The sequence below is a fragment of the Zymoseptoria tritici genome, chromosome 13 (genome assembly GCF_000219625.1).
Source record: "Zymoseptoria tritici IPO323 chromosome 13, whole genome shotgun sequence".
NCBI lineage: Eukaryota > Fungi > Ascomycota > Dothideomycetes > Mycosphaerellales > Mycosphaerellaceae > Zymoseptoria > Zymoseptoria tritici.
Genome location: NC_018206.1, coordinates 172,137 through 189,425, shown reverse-complemented (window position 1 = coordinate 189,425; position 17,289 = coordinate 172,137). Strand labels below are relative to the sequence as shown.

Sequence of the window (17,289 nt, the reverse complement as noted above, 5' to 3'; positions counted from 1 at the left end):
CTGGTGGTGGAGTGCCAGTGGTGATTGGTGGTACGACAGAGCCAGTGCCAGGTGGTGCAGTACCAGTGCGGGGTGGCGGGATTCCGGAACCAGTTGGGTGGGGAGGTGCAGAGGTGATGTTTGCGCTGTTCGGTGGGACGAAGGTGCTTGGTCCAGGTGGTGGCGGAGCCTCAGTTGTTGCTGGTGGAGTGGGCGAGTCAGTGGTTGCTGGGTCATTGGGGGGTGCAGAGCTGGTGGCGGCGGGAGGGCCGTAAGGAACTGGAGGACCTTCGCCGCCGGTTGGGACAGCGTACCCTGGTGGTGGTCCGTTGACGCTTGGGAGAGCGTAGCCTGGTGGCGATCCGTTGTCGACCTGGTTCGGGGGGTAGCTTGGGGCGGTTCCTCCGATGAGACCGAAGCCGATGGCGAAGACAACACCAACGTCGAGCTCAGCCTTGATGTCGATATCTGCGCCGTTGCCGACGTTGCCGAAGCCAATGCCAATGTTGATGTGACCGGTGATCTCGGCGATGATGTGGATGCATGCCTCCAGCCAGACCTTGATCTCGATGCCAGTGATGGTTCCGACGTGGATGTGGACCTCGAGGAGTGCTTGGAGCTGAGCAGTGAGCTCGAGTAGGAGGCGGACATCAATTTCAACAATTCCGAGAACTCGGATCTTGGCTTCGAGCTCGAGGCAGAGGTGGATGAGTGCTTGGATCTGAACGCGGAGGTCGACGTCGAGTTCAACGGCCAGACCAGCGAGGGCGGTGATTTCCGCAACACCACCGATGGCGATTTCGATGTCGGCAAAGAGGTTACCGATCTCGATGAGGATCTCAATGCATGCATCGAGCTCGCCGCTCACTCCAGCTTCGATGTTGATTCCAGAAAGGTTGACGGTCGCATCGACCTCAGCCTTGACAGTAGCAGCAACGCCTGCGACGATTTCCAGTTGGCGCTCGGCGAGGTCTTGTGTTTGTTCTTTCGGTGCCAGTGCGGGCATGGCCGAGACCGACATGGCGGCAAGGGCCATGCCGCCGAGGATGGATGCGAAACGCATCTTGAGGAGGAACAGGAGGATCCCCTGTGGAGGAATTGTCAGTGAGAGTGCGCAGTGAAGTGTGAAGATTGACAAACGGACTGTTAACGAATGACTTGGGTGAGAAAAATGAGTGGATGAACGGTGAGTGGGTGGATCAAAGGAGGATGATGCGTGGAAGAAGAATGAAGAAAGAGGCGACTTGTGGGAGTTTTGTTCTCAAAGATATAAACTCCGGCTCCTGGGGGTGTTCACTTCCCGATCATCCATCAAGGATGGGATGTGGTCCATTGCTTTGCCAGCATTATACGGACTCCCGGTCAAACAATCTCATTGATCCAGGGCGCGGAGCTGGGAACATGGCGATTGCTTATCAAACCCTTGTCTGGCTCATGCATCTCGCGCCAGCACCGTCGTGAGTGCGGTGTGGTTCCTGGGGAACCGTTAGGACTGCATTTGCATACTACAGTCAACACACCAGTGCGACGGGTACCCACTTAAACCATGTCACGTGCAAGGGACCCTTGGTGTGATTGAGGCCGACGGAAGGTGCGGCCCGCGTTAAGCGAGCCAATTAAATCAGTCTATCTGACTTCACTTGACGAACTAATTGATTACAAAGCAAAATCCGGGAAAGAATGGATAGCTGAAAATTCAGCTTGACTTCGCACCCTCACCGCTCCACAACCACCAACACCACCATCTCGAAACCGCTCCCAATCGATTCGCCGGCATCAATAGCCCGTGTGGCGACCTTTACGCGCAATCACCTTCTCGCAACGCGACCGAAACGAGCCCGTAATCCGACCGATATCGTGCTCCGTCAGCGAGTCCCATACCTCTTGGATTTGCTGTCTGTGGACCTCTGGAGTCGACGGCAATGGGTAGAAACGATTCAGGCGATACTTCATAATGGCCCACACGTTCTCAATTGGATTGAGGTCTGGTGAATTGGCTGGCCAGACGTCGAGACTGTGAGGGATCTCAAGGCGATCCAGCTCGTTGCGGAAGGCTGGAGCTTTGTGGACCGATGCACCGTCCAGCATGAGCATTGGCATGGCATCGTGGGTGACCGAGATATCCACATCACCGTTGACAGCATCGTCGACAATGGCGTCCTCGGCCACAGGTGTTGGGCTTCCAAAGCGGCCGTCAATTGTCTCGAAGGCGCTCTCGAAGGATTCGACACCGCTGTCGAATTGCTCTTGCAGTCGCAACGCAGCCTCTGCATCACCACACTCACGCCAAAAGCGGTGCAGCTCTGGTATCACATGCTCCTTCAGGCTCGCAGCGGTCATCTTGCCCCATTGATTGTTCCAGAAGATGAGTCTGCTCTTCTTGTTACCGCAGATGAAGCCAAACACCAGCTGCGTCTTCTGGCGCCGGTATTTTGGCCCAAGACAGTCCGGATCAAACACCTCATCAGCACGACGAATAACCAGAAACTTCTGTTGACCACCTTGGCCAAACGCAGCTGAATCACCGAACTGGAAGGTCCGGCCATTGTTGCTCTGATCAATGCACCACTGACCGAACTGTGGCCTTAAATCGAGTCCATCAGCATCCAAGAACGGCGCTCGTTTGGCCACTCGCTTGAAGTATCCACGCTCGTTGAGCCTGCGGCGAATGGTGTCGACCGAGCATACCAATTCGAGCTGCTCTTTGATCTGCTGATAGGTCGCTCTGCGTCCTTCTGCGCTGCCAGTGACATAGTCGATGATCCGGTTGGCCACAGGGGTGCCAAACTGACGCAGTCCGTGCAGGTGACTGTGAAGGTGTCGACCAGGTGTTGCTGCCTCATTCGCCACCCTCTGAACGGTGGTATATGGCTCATCAAGAGCAGCTGCAATGCGAGCAAAGGTCCAGCCAGCGATGCGTTTGAGAGCCTTGATTTGCTGACGAATGGTGTATGGAATGAGCCCTCGATCAACATGCACTGGTTGCTCGAACGCTGCTGGCTCGGCTGCTGGCTCAGCTGCTGGCTCTGGCTCAGGTGTCGCTGGAGCTGGAGCTGGCCATGGCAACAGTCGTCGACCGACCATGCCATTCGCGAGCACTGGACGGTGACCAACGACACGAGCTGCTGAAGGAAGGGGGTGTTGTGGTGGATCAAAGGCGTCGGAGCTGCTGGAGCTTGCAAACGAGTGTTGTGGATTGATATAGGGCATTGCGAGTGAACAGACAATTGAAGGGACAGTGGAGGTTTGGATACACCAATTCACTGCGATCTACCACCATATATATGCACCAGCAACCCACCTTCTGTCGCAGGCAACGCGGTCACGAATACGAGCACACGAACGACGTGCTCACACCGCTTAAAACCTCCACCAGCGGTGGCTACACCGCTCACCAAACACCGCTCTGATAGCGCTGACAGCAGCGACACCAATGTGAAGCCATTGAAGGCTGATGAACTGATATACAAGGGCATGGCCATGCAACATGCTTAACAGCCTTGCAAGCGTTCACAAGCGTTCAACCGGTCGCTCTGAACCATGGTTAGCACCCTCACAGCCGTTCAACCGGTAGCTCTAAACCATGGTTAGCACCCTCACAACCTTGCTAATCACACGCACCACCATGCACAGACAACAACACCACCAATCAATCCATCGACAAGCCCTGCAAAAGCGACCAAGAGCGGTTAATCACCACCGGCTCTGCGAGGTGACTGTATACGTTCTGTTCCGCCATAGCAGTGGACTTGGTGAGGCTTGCTTTCGATAGACGATATAAGAGGATCATGGGTCGGAGTCGACGACACTCTGATGATGCAAGCTCATGGCCATCAGCTCATCATCCCAGACGGAAACTCACGCAAGGAATGTCGGGCGCAGTCCCAATCCGTGCCCTGCACTGTCCTGGGATATTTCTGGCCACAGGCCTCGAGCATACTGCTTTCGGCAGCCTTGTCAAAGTCTAAGGCTTAGCCCCAGGAACCGTCAGATCTTTGACATGCCCATAAAATTGGGCGGACATGGAAAGAGTTTCAGAGGGAGGAAGGACGGCATCATCGACAGCTGCTCCACTCGACATTTGATGCTCCGGACCTTTGAAGGATAGCATGCGATGACTGGCCTATCTCACGCTCTCTGTTGTTCGAGGTCTGCACCGTGTTGTTGATGTTCGTGGACTGAACCGGCAAATCTCGGGGAACATCCTTGCGACTGGGGTGCCTGCCTGAACCCTGGGGATGAAACGACCACTCTGTGGTTTAGTCCCGAGGCCTGGAACCTGAACCCATGGATCACACCATATGCTGAGATTTGCGAATTATGCATCGCGTTGTTTGGATCAGCCGCGTGGATGGCTGCACTCGACTCCAACGAAAGCTCCCGCTCTGCTCGTCGGTCGTAGTTGATTTAGGTGGCATTATTGATCAAAGCCAGAACGATTTGGAGGTGCACCCGTGCATCGCAGCCTTGTGGAGAAATTCCAACTCCATGTGAGCCATGCAGACAAAGTTCCAGACCCTGGATCCACTGGCTCAAGGTACAGTGCAGGCCACGACGGAGTCATTTGGGATCTGGCGGCTTTGGCCCGCTCAGGCGGAACACGACTTGGGATCGGAGCGAGTCCAGCTCCGATGTGCTCGATGGTCAAAATCACGCGCATGCCGGCGCCGGGGGAAGGCTTTCAGCGCTCTGTTGGTCGACAGCATCAAATTATCCGCACCGCGGTTGTTCGCAGCAAGAGGAGCAGGGTCAAGGAAGGTTCGTTCTCAACGCTCTCGGACACCGTAAGATTCATTAGGCGAAAGTTTCCGAATCCATCATCAGGATTGATCGTATCGAGAGATGACCGCAATAATACCGTCGAATTGCCACGCGTAATTGCCTTCCAAGAAAGATCCAGATTCCGTGTAGGATAAAGTTCAATAAGGACTCTGCAGTGCTGCCTTTGCGTGCATTGGAAGCCTCATCTCTCTTCATGCCTGATACATTGACATGGTTTATGCCACAATTGATCCGCTTGAACAAATTTCGGTCGCGTCGGCTCAGCCGGAGCGCTGTAAACAGGAGAGATCGTTTTGACTGGCTACAGCGTAATTCCATGAAATTTCCCAGCTTCAGGGCTTCAATTCAGTTCGTATTCGTCGTGCAACACTGGGATTGCCTTGTCGCATCAAGCAGACGCTTCGTTGGCAGTTCTTCGTCAAGCAGTCCTTGCTTTTCGACCTCAGCATATGGTAAACAGAGATTCCCTTTTTGGCGAGCGACCGCAAAGTAGTATCTCTCGATTGAAAGCGGCAAAGGCTCGGCCAGGTTCTGCGTACTCCATCTGCCGGGGATGCTCCGTTCCACGCGGTGTGCTCGCTGTTAATGCGTCGACAGTCATGGATGATGCTCTTTCCGCCGGGGCTGAGCAGCTGATGAGTCGCTTTGTGTTTGTGATGATCGACATCAGCAGCCCCACAGTTGATGGAGAGACTCGTCGTGAGCTTTCGGGTCCGCAATCAAACATTCCCGGCGATCGTGAGCAACCCTCATGGGGAGAGATGGTCGTTGACGTGTACAATATGGGATGACAGGATGTGCGAGATTGAGCAGATGGTCGGTCATCTCGTTCTTGCGGTCTCTTTTGTCGTGGTCATGTCCGAAGCTGAGCCGGATCATCTCATCGTCGGGCTGACGCCGTGCCGCCCTGAGGCCGCATAATGCGGTCCAGTCAGCAGATCAATTGTCGGTCGCAGCTCAATGGAACGGAGGAGAAGATGATGTTTCGTTTTCGATGTTGATGAGGATGATGAGGATGATGTCTTTGTTCTTGTCGATGTTCCCGGCAGCGATGGATGTGAATTGATGGCGATCAAGATGTGGACCGAGAATCTTGGCAATGGCTTGTTTCGGTTGCCGCTGCCTTGAAGGATTTCTGGATTCAAGTTCAGACAGACTCATCAGCCTCGAAGTGAGTGGCTTCGTGTAGGCGACGACGACGATGACGACTACGACGACGACGACGACAGAGTAGGTCTCTTCTTTCTTCGTCTCCTTCTTGTTCCATTCACTTGACAACAGTCCTCTCATACTGCCTCCTCCGACAAAATGGACCGAAAGTCGCCAGCGGCCGCTCGATCAACAGCTACCTACGAAGCTGTCGCCAACGACGACGTGTCCATGCACACGACTCGCAGCGACTACAACTACGATGACCCTTTCGGCCTGCCTTCATACAACGACAGCGTTGCAGCAAGCAGCTCAGCGCATCATCGCGCGTCGCCGCCCGCCGACGAATACGCAGTCATTGCTCCCCCGAAACCAGCTTCCGAAGGATGGCATACCCGCAAGAGCAGGAACCAAGACTGTTCGCAACAAGTCAGGATCGGCGCCGAAACCAGTTTGCGAATGGACGAGCGGCTTGTACATCCTGCGCAGCTCTACGACTATGTCAATGACTATCTTCGTCTGATTAAACCTCAGCCCATGGTTCGTGTGCAAGGCTGGCACTGGCAGACTCGCCAACGGGTCGGCAAGAGGGAGAACAAGACTCAGCAAGAGAGGGTGTATGACTTTGACGTTGTCTTGAGCATGCACAACTTCCTACCTTCATCTACGGATCGTGACGCAGCGGATGATGTTTGGTGGGTTCCTCACTCGGTGGAGAACAGTGACAAGGCACATCGTGGCAGCTGGCGCAAGACACGAGCGAAGGGGTCTACTCAACACATCGAGGTTGGCGAAGACCGCAAACCGGAGTTGCTGGACTGGTGCGAGGACTTCTGCAGCAACACATCTGCGTTGAAGATCTTCCGTGTCTCTCGCAATGTCACTGGGCTGGACACGGACGCTATTCAGGAGATGATCGTCCCACTTGTGCGGCAGACGCATTATCGAGGACACATCAACATCACCTTTCCGATCGCGGACAAGAATGTAGACATCTACTCGCCACACTGGATTAATCGCGCGAGGATGACCTGGGTCAGGTGGATTTTCTACTTGACCTTCCTTTGGATCTTCACCTGGCCTGTCCTACTGTTCACGACCAAACGCTGGGGCGTGTATAAAGTCGACTGGCGGTTTTCGCACGAATTTGTGGAGAGTGATGGTACGCGGAGGAAGCGATACGCCACGATCAGCGAGCACGAGTGGGTGAGACGGCATGCCAATTTGATCAAGAGTCTCGTGCTGGATAAGTTCCATGGTGATGCCACGACGTTTCCCACCGATGTCGATGAGGCCGATGCTCAGCGGAGGAGGATATCTATGCCACGTGCTGGTAATGGCAGTCTGGATTCAGCTCTCAGTTTCATACAGGGTGGTGTTGGTGCTTGGGGCGCATTGAATGGGCGAGGCGGCGACGGCTGGGGCGCTGATTGTTGAACACCGCACTTCTCGATCCCACGAATGACGAATATTTGTACACAACAGCCTTCCAAGAGCGCCCTCTCTCCCACTCCCTTCTCGGCACGCCTCGCCGAATCACCGCATACATCTTCCGGCATTCCGCCAGTCGAGCAATCAGCGGAGGAGCCAAGAGATGGAGCAGAAAGGTCAGAAAGAGGCGCCTTCTCAAGGTGTCAGATGGATGCTGACCGTGATCGCAGAGGCAGACCGTGATCGCAAAGGCAGATCGTGATCGGAATGGCAGACCGTGGTCGCACAGACCGTTATAAGCCATTCTTCCAGCTTGCCTGACCGGTGCCAGAGGTGATATCTTGCGGCAAGAGGATATCGTGTCCTCGCACGCAGAAGATGATCTCGAGGGTGAACAAGAGCAGCTCACCATGGGTGAGAAGCGACTCCTGCTCCGACAGCGCAAGCTCGAACTCTAGAAGTACATCAGACGCAAGGCCGCCGCCGATGCTGGAGAACAACAAGCCGCACCCAAGCGTTTCGTTGCCAACAACCACCCCGAGCACAACGAATATCTCCCTCGCAGCAATGGCGAAAAATCGCGTCACAAGGGCTCGGAGCACAACACCAAGGATCTCATGCAGGACACCTTCTCGCCATAAAGCGCCCATTCGTCAACCTCGTCGACCTTGGCAGTAGTGGTGACGAGGCAGAGTTACCGACGTCCCAATCTTTCATCAAGCCTCACACTCCTCGATCGGTGACAGATACATCCTCTTCTGGTCGTTCGCTCACCGTGATGGGAAAGTCGACTACACCGTCCTCTCGGTCGGCCGCTTCTACCCCGCCGCCTGCCTCCACGTCCATGTCTGCTCTCATATGCCCATCTGCAGCCAGCTCCACTCCAATAACCAGCATCACTCAGTCCAGTCGCCGCCGATTGACCTTTCCTTCGGTCGCCAGCATCTTCACTCTTCCATCTCGGGTGCCTGGCACCCCTCCCACACTCTCGCCATTCCATGACAGCGCGTCCGCCATCTTCCCTCGCGCTTTGAACATGCGCGGATTGAGGACCAGCTTGCAGTTCGGTCGCCACTCCAGGAAGTATACCTTCAACATGGAACTACCCATCATCACATACAAAGCTGCCCTTGTCGCCTTACTTCCGCCCGTGCCTACCCTCGAGATTATGCCTGTGTCGTCGCAGCGATGCCGTTATATTTCCCACCCGTCACTCAGCTCACACTCAAGTTGATTGTCGAGGTGGACAAAATCCTGTCTGTCCAAGATCGAAACAAGCCGGACGAAAATCCCTTCTACATCGACCTCTCTTCTGTCATCACAGAAGTCGGTTGGAACCTGACCCCCGAAACGATCTGCAGCAGGTTGGAACCCACCAAAGACACTATGCTCAGATACATCACATACCTCGCTGATCCTACGCATGCGGCTCTCGTGTCTCCGCCAATCAGAACATCTTTGTCGTCGATGGATACAAGCTCTCTGCCATCACATACACCTACGATCGCCACCGCCGCGACTCCATCACCCTCCCAGACCGTCTGTGGCGTGCGAAGGCCCAGGAGGATGCATGGGCTGCGACCGCCAAGTTCGCGATCAGCTCCAGGTATGAACACCATCATCAGCCTGCCTGTGTCGTTGCAAAGGCCGCCTGTCATCTCAACGTTCCGCTGCGATCGCTTATGAACCTCGCAGCTTGCTCCCGCACCCGCCTCATCTTCCCCGGAGGCTCGCTGATGTTATGGGGCATCGATCAGAAACTCACCTCTACCAACGTCATCCCACCCGGCAGCATCATGTCTGAGTGCTTCAGTCCTATGTGGATCGCAAACTACTTGACCAGAGACACTGCGACCGCCGCCTCGAACGCCACGATTCATGTGTTCTGTCCGCAACACAAACGCTTTGAGCATTGGCGCCGCAATTGGAGCTCCATTTTCAAGGAGAGCTTTGGCACCTTGACCAACCAGTCCGCTGACGCGAATTCCGTCATCACTACCGAGCCATGGAACTTGCTGGAGGATAGCGAAATCCCACCTGCTTTCGTCACTCCGGAGGCTAAGGTCAACGAAGAACAAGCCCACGTTGTCCAAGTCGCCCGCCGCGACGTCATTGAGTCTCTCGCTCATATGCGCTCTGAGACGGTCCACCTCTGTGGCCATTGAGCTGAGTGCGACAGTCCAGCTCATACAACCCACGAGACTCGCACCCTGCGAACCGATCGCGACGCTCACATCGCGCTTGCGAGGAAAGATCGCACGGTCGTATGTGAAGGCGATGCCATGTGTTGAGCTGCCAAGCTCTCCGGTCGGCCTTGTGACCTGGTCGCTTCTCGCCGCTCTATCCGCTCCATCCGCACTGCGACTCGATCTGCAATCGACGCCAACATTCAGTCTGGCAACCTCGCCCCTTGCCCATATCCTGACTGCAACGTCGCCGTGGTCCCGCTTCCTCGCTCTACTGTCGAGACCTTGAGCGATCACACTTTGCAGGCCTTCATCAAACACTTCATCGAATTCCACGGCATCCACCCTACCGACCTCATCAACCTTCCACACTGAACCTCATCACGGTATCTCAAGGAGTCTCCCACGTACATGCTCATGACAGCATCTACAGGCACACTTACGAAGAATGGTTACCGGTATCTGCGGGCATTGACACAGCCAGACGGGTAATGGAAGTGGAGGTTGGGACATTGAGAGAGACAGAATGAGATACTGAGCCATGTTTGCATCACTGTTTAGCAGTATCAATCAACGTTCACATATCACCGTTCTGTTGTCTCATCGTGTTCGCATCTCATCACCTCTCGCGCCTCATCCCCATCATGTGCCCTCGTCTCCAAGAGGTCGGACAGCAGTCTACTCTTGCGCGGTTTGGCAACCAGTCGTTGCGTTCGCTGTTGCTTGGGTGTAGTTTCCGGCGAGGTGCGGCTACTTCTTTCATGTCCATGATGTTGGACACCAGTCTACTCTTGTGCGGTTTGGCAGCCACTTGTTGCGGTCGCTGCTGCTTGGTCGTCGCCATCACTCATACTGCCGAGACCGCCTCCACGAACACCGCATCCGCTGGCCATGTCGCCCCGCGAATTGCAGCGGCGGTGGCATGCGCCTCGCCCACGTACATCTTCAATTCGGCTTCCATCACGTCCCCTTCGCACCACTTCAACATCGAGCGCAGCTTGTCGTCATCATCCACCTCAAACTCCTGGTCCCTCCAAGTCCAGCCGAGCCAGTATGGCTCTGGCGTATCTTCGTCCCTCCATTCTTCCCAGCCCTCGAGCTTCTCCTTCAACCTCGCGAGTGTGAAGACCGCCAGATTTGGTCTCTCCTTCTTCGTTTTCCTCAACTTCAGCCCCTCGGCTGGAGCTGCATTATCATACAGATACAGAGCCTGTAGAGTCAGATTGACATATGCTGGAATTGTCGGGACGTTCTTGTCTTGGTGCTCCATGAGCATCTCGCGGGCTCAGCTCTACGACTTGCTTCCTCTTCGTTGTTCCCTGTTTCGCCGCTTTCTCTGCTCGCTGCCTCGCTTTCACCTACTCCAAGACCCGCATTGCGACCTGGTCCACTTTCTCCTTCCATCCCAGTTCTCGCGCATTGTGCAACGGAGACGTACTCTTTGTCCTGCCGAACTCACCCTCGACCAAACATCTCGACAAAGTCTTCCGCTTGTGAAAAGCTACGCACGGGGCGGTGGGTGGTTCCAAGATGTCCATGCTTGCTATGAGAGGATCATTGGCATATGGGTTCAACATCGTCCTCGCATCCGCTTGGGCCTCAGTGCGTGGCTCCAAGAAGAGATTCGGATACTTGCACGTAGGCTTCTCCACCACTGGGAAGATGTAGTCATCTTTGCCGTCCCTGTCCATCTTCATCTGCCAAATCCGAAGCGTGTCGCCGCGCTTGGCGTATGCCGTACCGTGATACTTCAAATCTGCTTCCGCACGAATCCCAGTCGACACACGATCGTGATCGCCGATGTCTTTGCGCGCAAGAGATACATCGCCAGGTGTCCGGCACATCATTCTCGTCATTTCGTAACGCGCTGGAGGATTCGCTTGCAGCATGAGATCGTCCAATCCGGCTTCGGCGTATTCCGGTTATCCTAGGCGGACGAGGTGTTTCAGCTCTTGAGTGGTGAGGTTGAGCATCGCTGCACCGCGCCGTCGGCTTCGACGATGCTGGAGTATTATTGCGATCGTCGGGTGTTGTTTGGAGTGCAAACGGTGCAATTCGTGAAGTTTCTGAGAATCCCATCGGGAGCTGGGGTGGTCATGTGCAGATGGCGCAGTTGCGTTATGGTGGATGCGCGACCGCGAGGTCTCGTGAGATGTTATAGGTTGTTGTATTTTTTGAAACCCCGTGCATGCATTTCACAAACATTCGAGAACTCTCCTTCAGCATTTCTTTTGTCCAGTCCTTCACATTTCCTACACCCCTCTGTCAGGCCATCAATCACTCCCATGACGCGATGGCGTCCGTATCGCACCTCTCTTCGCCTTCTCCAACCGAAAGGGCAGCTGCATATCGTCGCCTCGAGAATCTCCTCAGAAATTCGTCCAAGCTCAAAGTCATCTCGCGCCTACCTCTCCAGTAAAAAATACATTCAATACCACTGCCTATCGCCTCCACCAGCCAGTTTGACAAGAATGTCTTTCCTCGCAACGTCACGAATCCGCAGCCCCTCGCTTCCTCACGAGGGTTGCAAGATATGATCTGAGAGAAGCATTTGACTGGCAAAAAGGACAGCAACGTCCCGATAAGATTCGTGGATTGCAGCACACTGAAGGTCGTTGTCGTGGATTTCTTCGTCGATGAGTCGGACATGACTGAGGAGCAGGTAGCTGATGAGGAGTCTTCCCAAAGCTTCGTCAGCATGTGTTCGCACATGCGTTGAGGGACTTGCAGCGCGCTGTCATGGGACGCGCTCAGAAGACTTCTCATAGAACTCGAGACGACAAAGTCAACGCTGAGCGTACTGCATGCGCGGATTTGGCTTCGGCACCGATGCGCCAGAGGAATACAAGACGGCGATGTGTTCGTTCCACGAGAGATTCCTTGAGGCAAAGGATGATGTGGTTGGTAGTGAAGTGCTCTCCACAGCCAAAGAGAAGAAGAGGAAGGTGTACGGATATCCCACCTCAAATCAAAATCTTCTCCGGCTCGCCCTTCTTCCTCGGCTGGTCCACCTCATCCAACATGCCTGTCCCCCTCTCGTCGTCCTCCTCGATGTCGAATCCACTGTCCACAATCTCCCTCTTCGGCGGCCGATTCGTAGCCCACACATCCGCAACTCTCAGCTCAAAAGGTCCCGGCACTCGATCGATCAACCCAATGCCAATACTCCTGACCTTCTGCCTCATCATCTCCTTTTGGGGCTCCACTACCATTCCGAAATTTGTCCGTACAAATGCTGAGAAGGGAATCGTGACAGTCTCCCACTCGCCTGGTTTCGCGCATGGGAGGAGATGTTGATGTAGATCGGTCGGCACGATACTTTCGGTCTGAATGTTGACAAAGTACTTCCTACCGTCACTCTTGATCCGGAGCGCAAGGAAGGCGTATGGATCGATGTCCCAGAGGAGCTTGCCGAATAATGAGAGTCCTCGGTCTTGCGTTCGCCATGCTGCATAGCCTGATCGTTGTACATTCGGTCGGTTGAGTGGGAGTTCGGTCGATATTGCGCCTTTGAAGAGGGCATGTGCAGGTTCTGCAGCGGCAGTTTCGACTGATGTACCGCTCGAGCTCTTTTCTGATTGTAATGTAGAGTCCTCCTCATGTGATGTTGTGCTCCCAGGTACGAAAGTCAATGCTGCTTTGCTGAAGCCTCCCATATCGCTGTCGCACATAATCTTACACCGAGGTATGCTGTCTTCTGTGTCGAACTTGACGAGTGTGAAGGGTTTTGTGGGTTGGTGCAGGCCTTCCATCTTGACGGCGATTTTGGCTTGCCTTTTGAACTCATCCAGGGATCGTCGCCAGAAGCCGGCCGGCGCGGCGGCGCGGAGGATTGGAGTCGCGAACATTGCAGTCCAATTGAAGGTGATCTGGAGAGTGAGAATGACCTGTCGTCGTGGAAATGGTATAGTGACGTTGACTGCAGCTCGTGAAGAGCAGTTGCGGCGAACGATGCGGAGGTCGGAGGTCGGAGGTCGGCAAGGCGGGCCGACGCTGCCTTAGAGCGGCGCTAGTCGGACATGACGGCTTGTGAAAGTGAAAGTTGGACCTCGAAAAAGAGCTCCTCGTCCAGAACGCCGACATCCGCATCGCATCGCAATTCGCACATCCTCTTCGACAATCGACACGCATGGTGTCTGCGCTGCCCAGAACGCAGTCTCGAGAACTCGGCGAAGTATCTCCCAAAGATGCATCCACGGTGACCATTCCTCCTGCCGCAATGGCAGGCCAACCACAAGAGAGCGTCCGCCGCCCTTGGACACATTTCGTTGCCGGTGGAGTTGGAGGAATGACAGCGGCGACCCTCACATGTCCTCTTGATGGTAAGAATACAGTGCCGAAGCCCGCGGCGCAATCCGAGACTTTCTCTCAGGGCTTGTGCTTCAGTTTACATCGATGCCAATACTCGAACTACAGCTGACCTCTACGAGTGTTAAAAACGCGTCTACAGAGTGATTTTTATCAGGAGGTCCTCGCGAATGCTCGCGCCGCAAAAGGGATCCCACCGCCTCATGAACTTTCCTTCGCTCGGGCCGCATTGCTACACATACGAGAGACTGGTCAGATCCTCGCTCAAATACCCAAGGTCGAAGGATGGAGAGCACTGTTCAAAGGGCTGGGTCCTAACCTTATTGGCGTGGTTCCAGCTCGAGCAATAAATTTTTGGGCATATGGAAATGGAAAGAGACTGTACTCGGACATGTTCTTCGACGGCAAGGAGACGCCCATGGTACATCTATTCAGCGCGGCAACAGCGGGCATGATCACAGGCACGGCGACAAATCCCATCTGGCTGGTGAAAACCCGATTACAACTCGACAAGCAGCGAGCGGGATCAGAAGGCGGAGGAAGGCAATACCGCAATGCATGGGACTGCGTGGCCAAGACAGTTCGGCACGAGGGCATTCGAGGTCTATATCGAGGCTTGACGGCGAGCTACCTGGGAGTCAGCGAGAGCACATTACAATGGGTCATGTACGAGCAGGCAAAGGCATCATTAGCACGCCGGCAGGAACGACTGGACGCATCAGGATTTGCGCCGAACGCATGGGACAAGACAGTCATGTGGACGGGCAAGCTGTTTGCGGCGGGCGGAGCCAAGTTCGTTGCGGCATTGATCACATATCCGCATGAGGTTGTACGGACACGATTACGATTGGCGCCGGTGGACAGCAGTGGGAGAGTGAAGTATAGAGGGCTGTGGAGCTGCTTCACGACCGTGTTCAAGGAGGAAGGCTTTGCGGCGTTGTATGGTGGTTTGATCCCGCATATGCTGCGGGTAGTTCCCAGTGCATCGATCATGTTCGGCGTGTATGAAGGTGTGCTCTGGGCATTTGGTGAAAGTGCAGGCGTATGACAGGGTGGAGGACGTGTGTACTGCTCGATACAGGGAGTGTATGATATTGTATACTAGAGAACGAGTCTCGACTCAGGAGAGGACGAATACGGTCACAGCAGGAAACGGAGGCCTCGCTGGGCGGTATAGAAGACCAGAAATGTACATTTCATACCAGTGCCTTCTCCTGTCTCGTCATTATGGCCGTTATATTCAGAGCGGCCGAGACTGATGGACACTTCAATTGCTCCCATCAAATATCGATGGCATCAAGCATCAATTTCGCCGCGGAGGTGCCTGCCGTCTGAACTTCACCCATTCAATCTCCAGCGCGGAACCGTCATCGATCTTCGACATTCACACATCTCGACCGACATCCACCATGGCATCTCCAATCCTCACATCGTTACGAGCAGCTCAGCCTAGCATCTGCCGACAATGCGCGACTCGACGGACATTCTCATACCTTACACAATCCGCCAAACATGAGATTCGCAGCAGACCAACGACCAGCAATGCGATTGCTTTCTCAAAGTCCTCTCGGACTTTCACTTCGACCACGAAGAGGTCCAGAAAATCGATAGAGGAGGCGAAGACACAATACAAGCTCGGCGTGCGTTCAGATATCTCACAATCGTCGTGGCAAGATCAATACTAACCTACAATACAGCCCTTCTCATGGCAAGCAGGCATCCTCTTCCTTCTCGCTGGCGCCGGCCTGACCGTCTACTTCCGCTACGAAAAAGCTCGTATGTCCCGCGCACGAATCGCCGAAGCGAACAAAGGCATCGGCAAACCACTCGTCGGTGGACCTTTCACGCTCACAGACCACCACAACCGACCTTTCACAGACGCAAACCTCAAAGGAAAATACAGTCTCGTCTACTTTGGCTTCACGCATTGCCCGGATATCTGCCCGGAAGAGTTGGACAAGATGGCTGGTATGATCGAGCGGGTGAAGGCTACACACGGAGAGGGGGTGTTGAGGAATGTGTTCATCAGCTGTGATCCAGCGAGAGATACGCCGGAGGTATTGCAGAGGTATTTGAAAGAGTTTCATGAGGACATCTTGGGATTGGTTGGAACATGGGAGCAGGTCAAGGAGGTTTGCAAGGCGTACCGGGTATACTTTTCGACGCCGCCGGATGTCAAGCCAGGACAGGATTATTTGGTGGATCATAGTATTTACTTTTATTTGATGGGTGAGTTGGCAAAGGCATTTAGTAAGCGGGATGGAGAAATACTGACGAGAATTGTAGATCCGGAAGGCGATTTTGTCGAGGCGATTGGACGGAACTTCACGGTTGAAGCAGCGGCCAAGGTCATCAACGACCACATTGCAGACTGGAAGGGCAAGATTGATCGGTCATGAGTCAAGGAATCACGTTTCAAGGAATTCGCATGAGATGGGGTGCAGCCTGTTTGCACTGACTTTTTCATAGACGGCGCGCAGTGCCTGCAGTGAGTCTGCTGTTCGCTCTAGCATCATCGTTGGCTAATCAAGTCAACAGGCTACTCCCCTCTACGCAGATAGAGTGTACGATACAATGCGGCCGTAGTCGCCTTGAGCCAAACATTGAGAGCATTGAAATCAACACAGCCACTTTCGCAGCGCATGCCGCCAGTCCGCCATCTTGCTTTGAGGACGCTGTTCAGGTCGATGCTTGCGAGCTTCAATCGGAAGCTGCGCGGTACCCATACTGACGAACTGCCGACGAAGAACGATGCCACTCTTTGCATCTGCACATGCTGGGGTTCTGCTGACTGCATAACAGCTCAAATCCGTCTCGAGCTACGTTGAAATCGAGATCAGCTACGTGTCCGTTGTTTGGCTACGCTTGCGTCAGCGCTGCACAGCTGGGTACTTTTGTCTATCATCTTGTCCGCGATCGGCGGAGCCCGTGTTGTTGAAGACGATCCGTCGGTGCTGGCTATGAAAGCGTCGACGAGAACGAGATCGACTCCTGCAGTGGTTTTCCAACCACGATACCCCTGGCGTTGGCATGTGCTTAGTGACATCCATGGGTGACGCGGCTCAAGAGGCCTGGTCGAATACCTTGCTAGTTCGCAACGATCCTGATCTCCTATGCATCATTGTGGCAGGGATTGTGTACAGCTCTGCGAAGGAGAATGAGGCTGACGACGCTCGAGATCGTGGAGTGCGCCTCATCAAGAATGGCATCCCTTTTCATCGGTCGCGTGCCAGTCGCACGCATGCTACTTTCACGCGATTATCTTCACGAGTCGAAGCAATCGAGATCGACAAGCACGCACGTGCAAATCGGCTGCATTTGCGCAAAGTGGCGTATCATAGAGTTTGAAGGGATCATCCTGGAACGACCAGATCCGAGCTGTGCGAGTTTAGTTTTCTGGGTTGCAGCGAGCTAAAATTATCTGCGATAGATGGCGATCTTGGAGTTGGGACTC

General features: G+C 54.4%; 5 protein-coding genes across 5 annotated transcripts; 3 read left to right on the top strand and 2 right to left on the bottom strand.

Moving 5' to 3' along the window:
• Window positions 1-1,541: 1,541 nt before the first annotated feature.
• MYCGRDRAFT_106447 (uncharacterized protein) lies at window positions 1,542-3,216 on the bottom strand (the record flags this gene model as incomplete). Its single annotated transcript, XM_003847472.1, has 1 exon — window positions 1,542-3,216. The coding sequence occupies one exon, from the start codon at window positions 3,187-3,189 to the stop codon at window positions 1,756-1,758; it is 1,434 nt and encodes a 477-aa protein (XP_003847520.1).
• Window positions 3,217-6,369: 3,153 nt separating this feature from the next.
• On the top strand, window positions 6,370-7,893 carry MYCGRDRAFT_77707 (uncharacterized protein; the record flags this gene model as incomplete). Its single annotated transcript, XM_003847764.1, has 2 exons — window positions 6,370-7,517; window positions 7,572-7,893. One exon carries the CDS (start codon window positions 6,370-6,372, stop codon window positions 7,345-7,347), a length of 978 nt encoding a protein of 325 aa, XP_003847812.1.
• Window positions 7,894-8,064: 171 nt separating this feature from the next.
• On the bottom strand, window positions 8,065-13,375 carry MYCGRDRAFT_101837 (uncharacterized protein; the record flags this gene model as incomplete). Its single annotated transcript, XM_003847471.1, has 2 exons — window positions 8,065-8,094; window positions 12,635-13,375. 2 exons carry the CDS (start codon window positions 13,373-13,375, stop codon window positions 8,065-8,067), a joined length of 771 nt encoding a protein of 256 aa, XP_003847519.1.
• A 249-nt stretch (window positions 13,376-13,624) lies between these two features.
• MYCGRDRAFT_77701 (uncharacterized protein) lies at window positions 13,625-14,883 on the top strand (the record flags this gene model as incomplete). Its single annotated transcript, XM_003847765.1, has 3 exons — window positions 13,625-13,849; window positions 13,958-14,664; window positions 14,716-14,883. 3 exons carry the CDS (start codon window positions 13,657-13,659, stop codon window positions 14,881-14,883), a joined length of 1,068 nt encoding a protein of 355 aa, XP_003847813.1.
• A 361-nt stretch (window positions 14,884-15,244) lies between these two features.
• On the top strand, window positions 15,245-16,234 carry MYCGRDRAFT_77698 (uncharacterized protein; the record flags this gene model as incomplete). Its single annotated transcript, XM_003847766.1, has 3 exons — window positions 15,245-15,475; window positions 15,533-16,064; window positions 16,122-16,234. 3 exons carry the CDS (start codon window positions 15,245-15,247, stop codon window positions 16,232-16,234), a joined length of 876 nt encoding a protein of 291 aa, XP_003847814.1.
• Window positions 16,235-17,289: the final 1,055 nt, after the last annotated feature.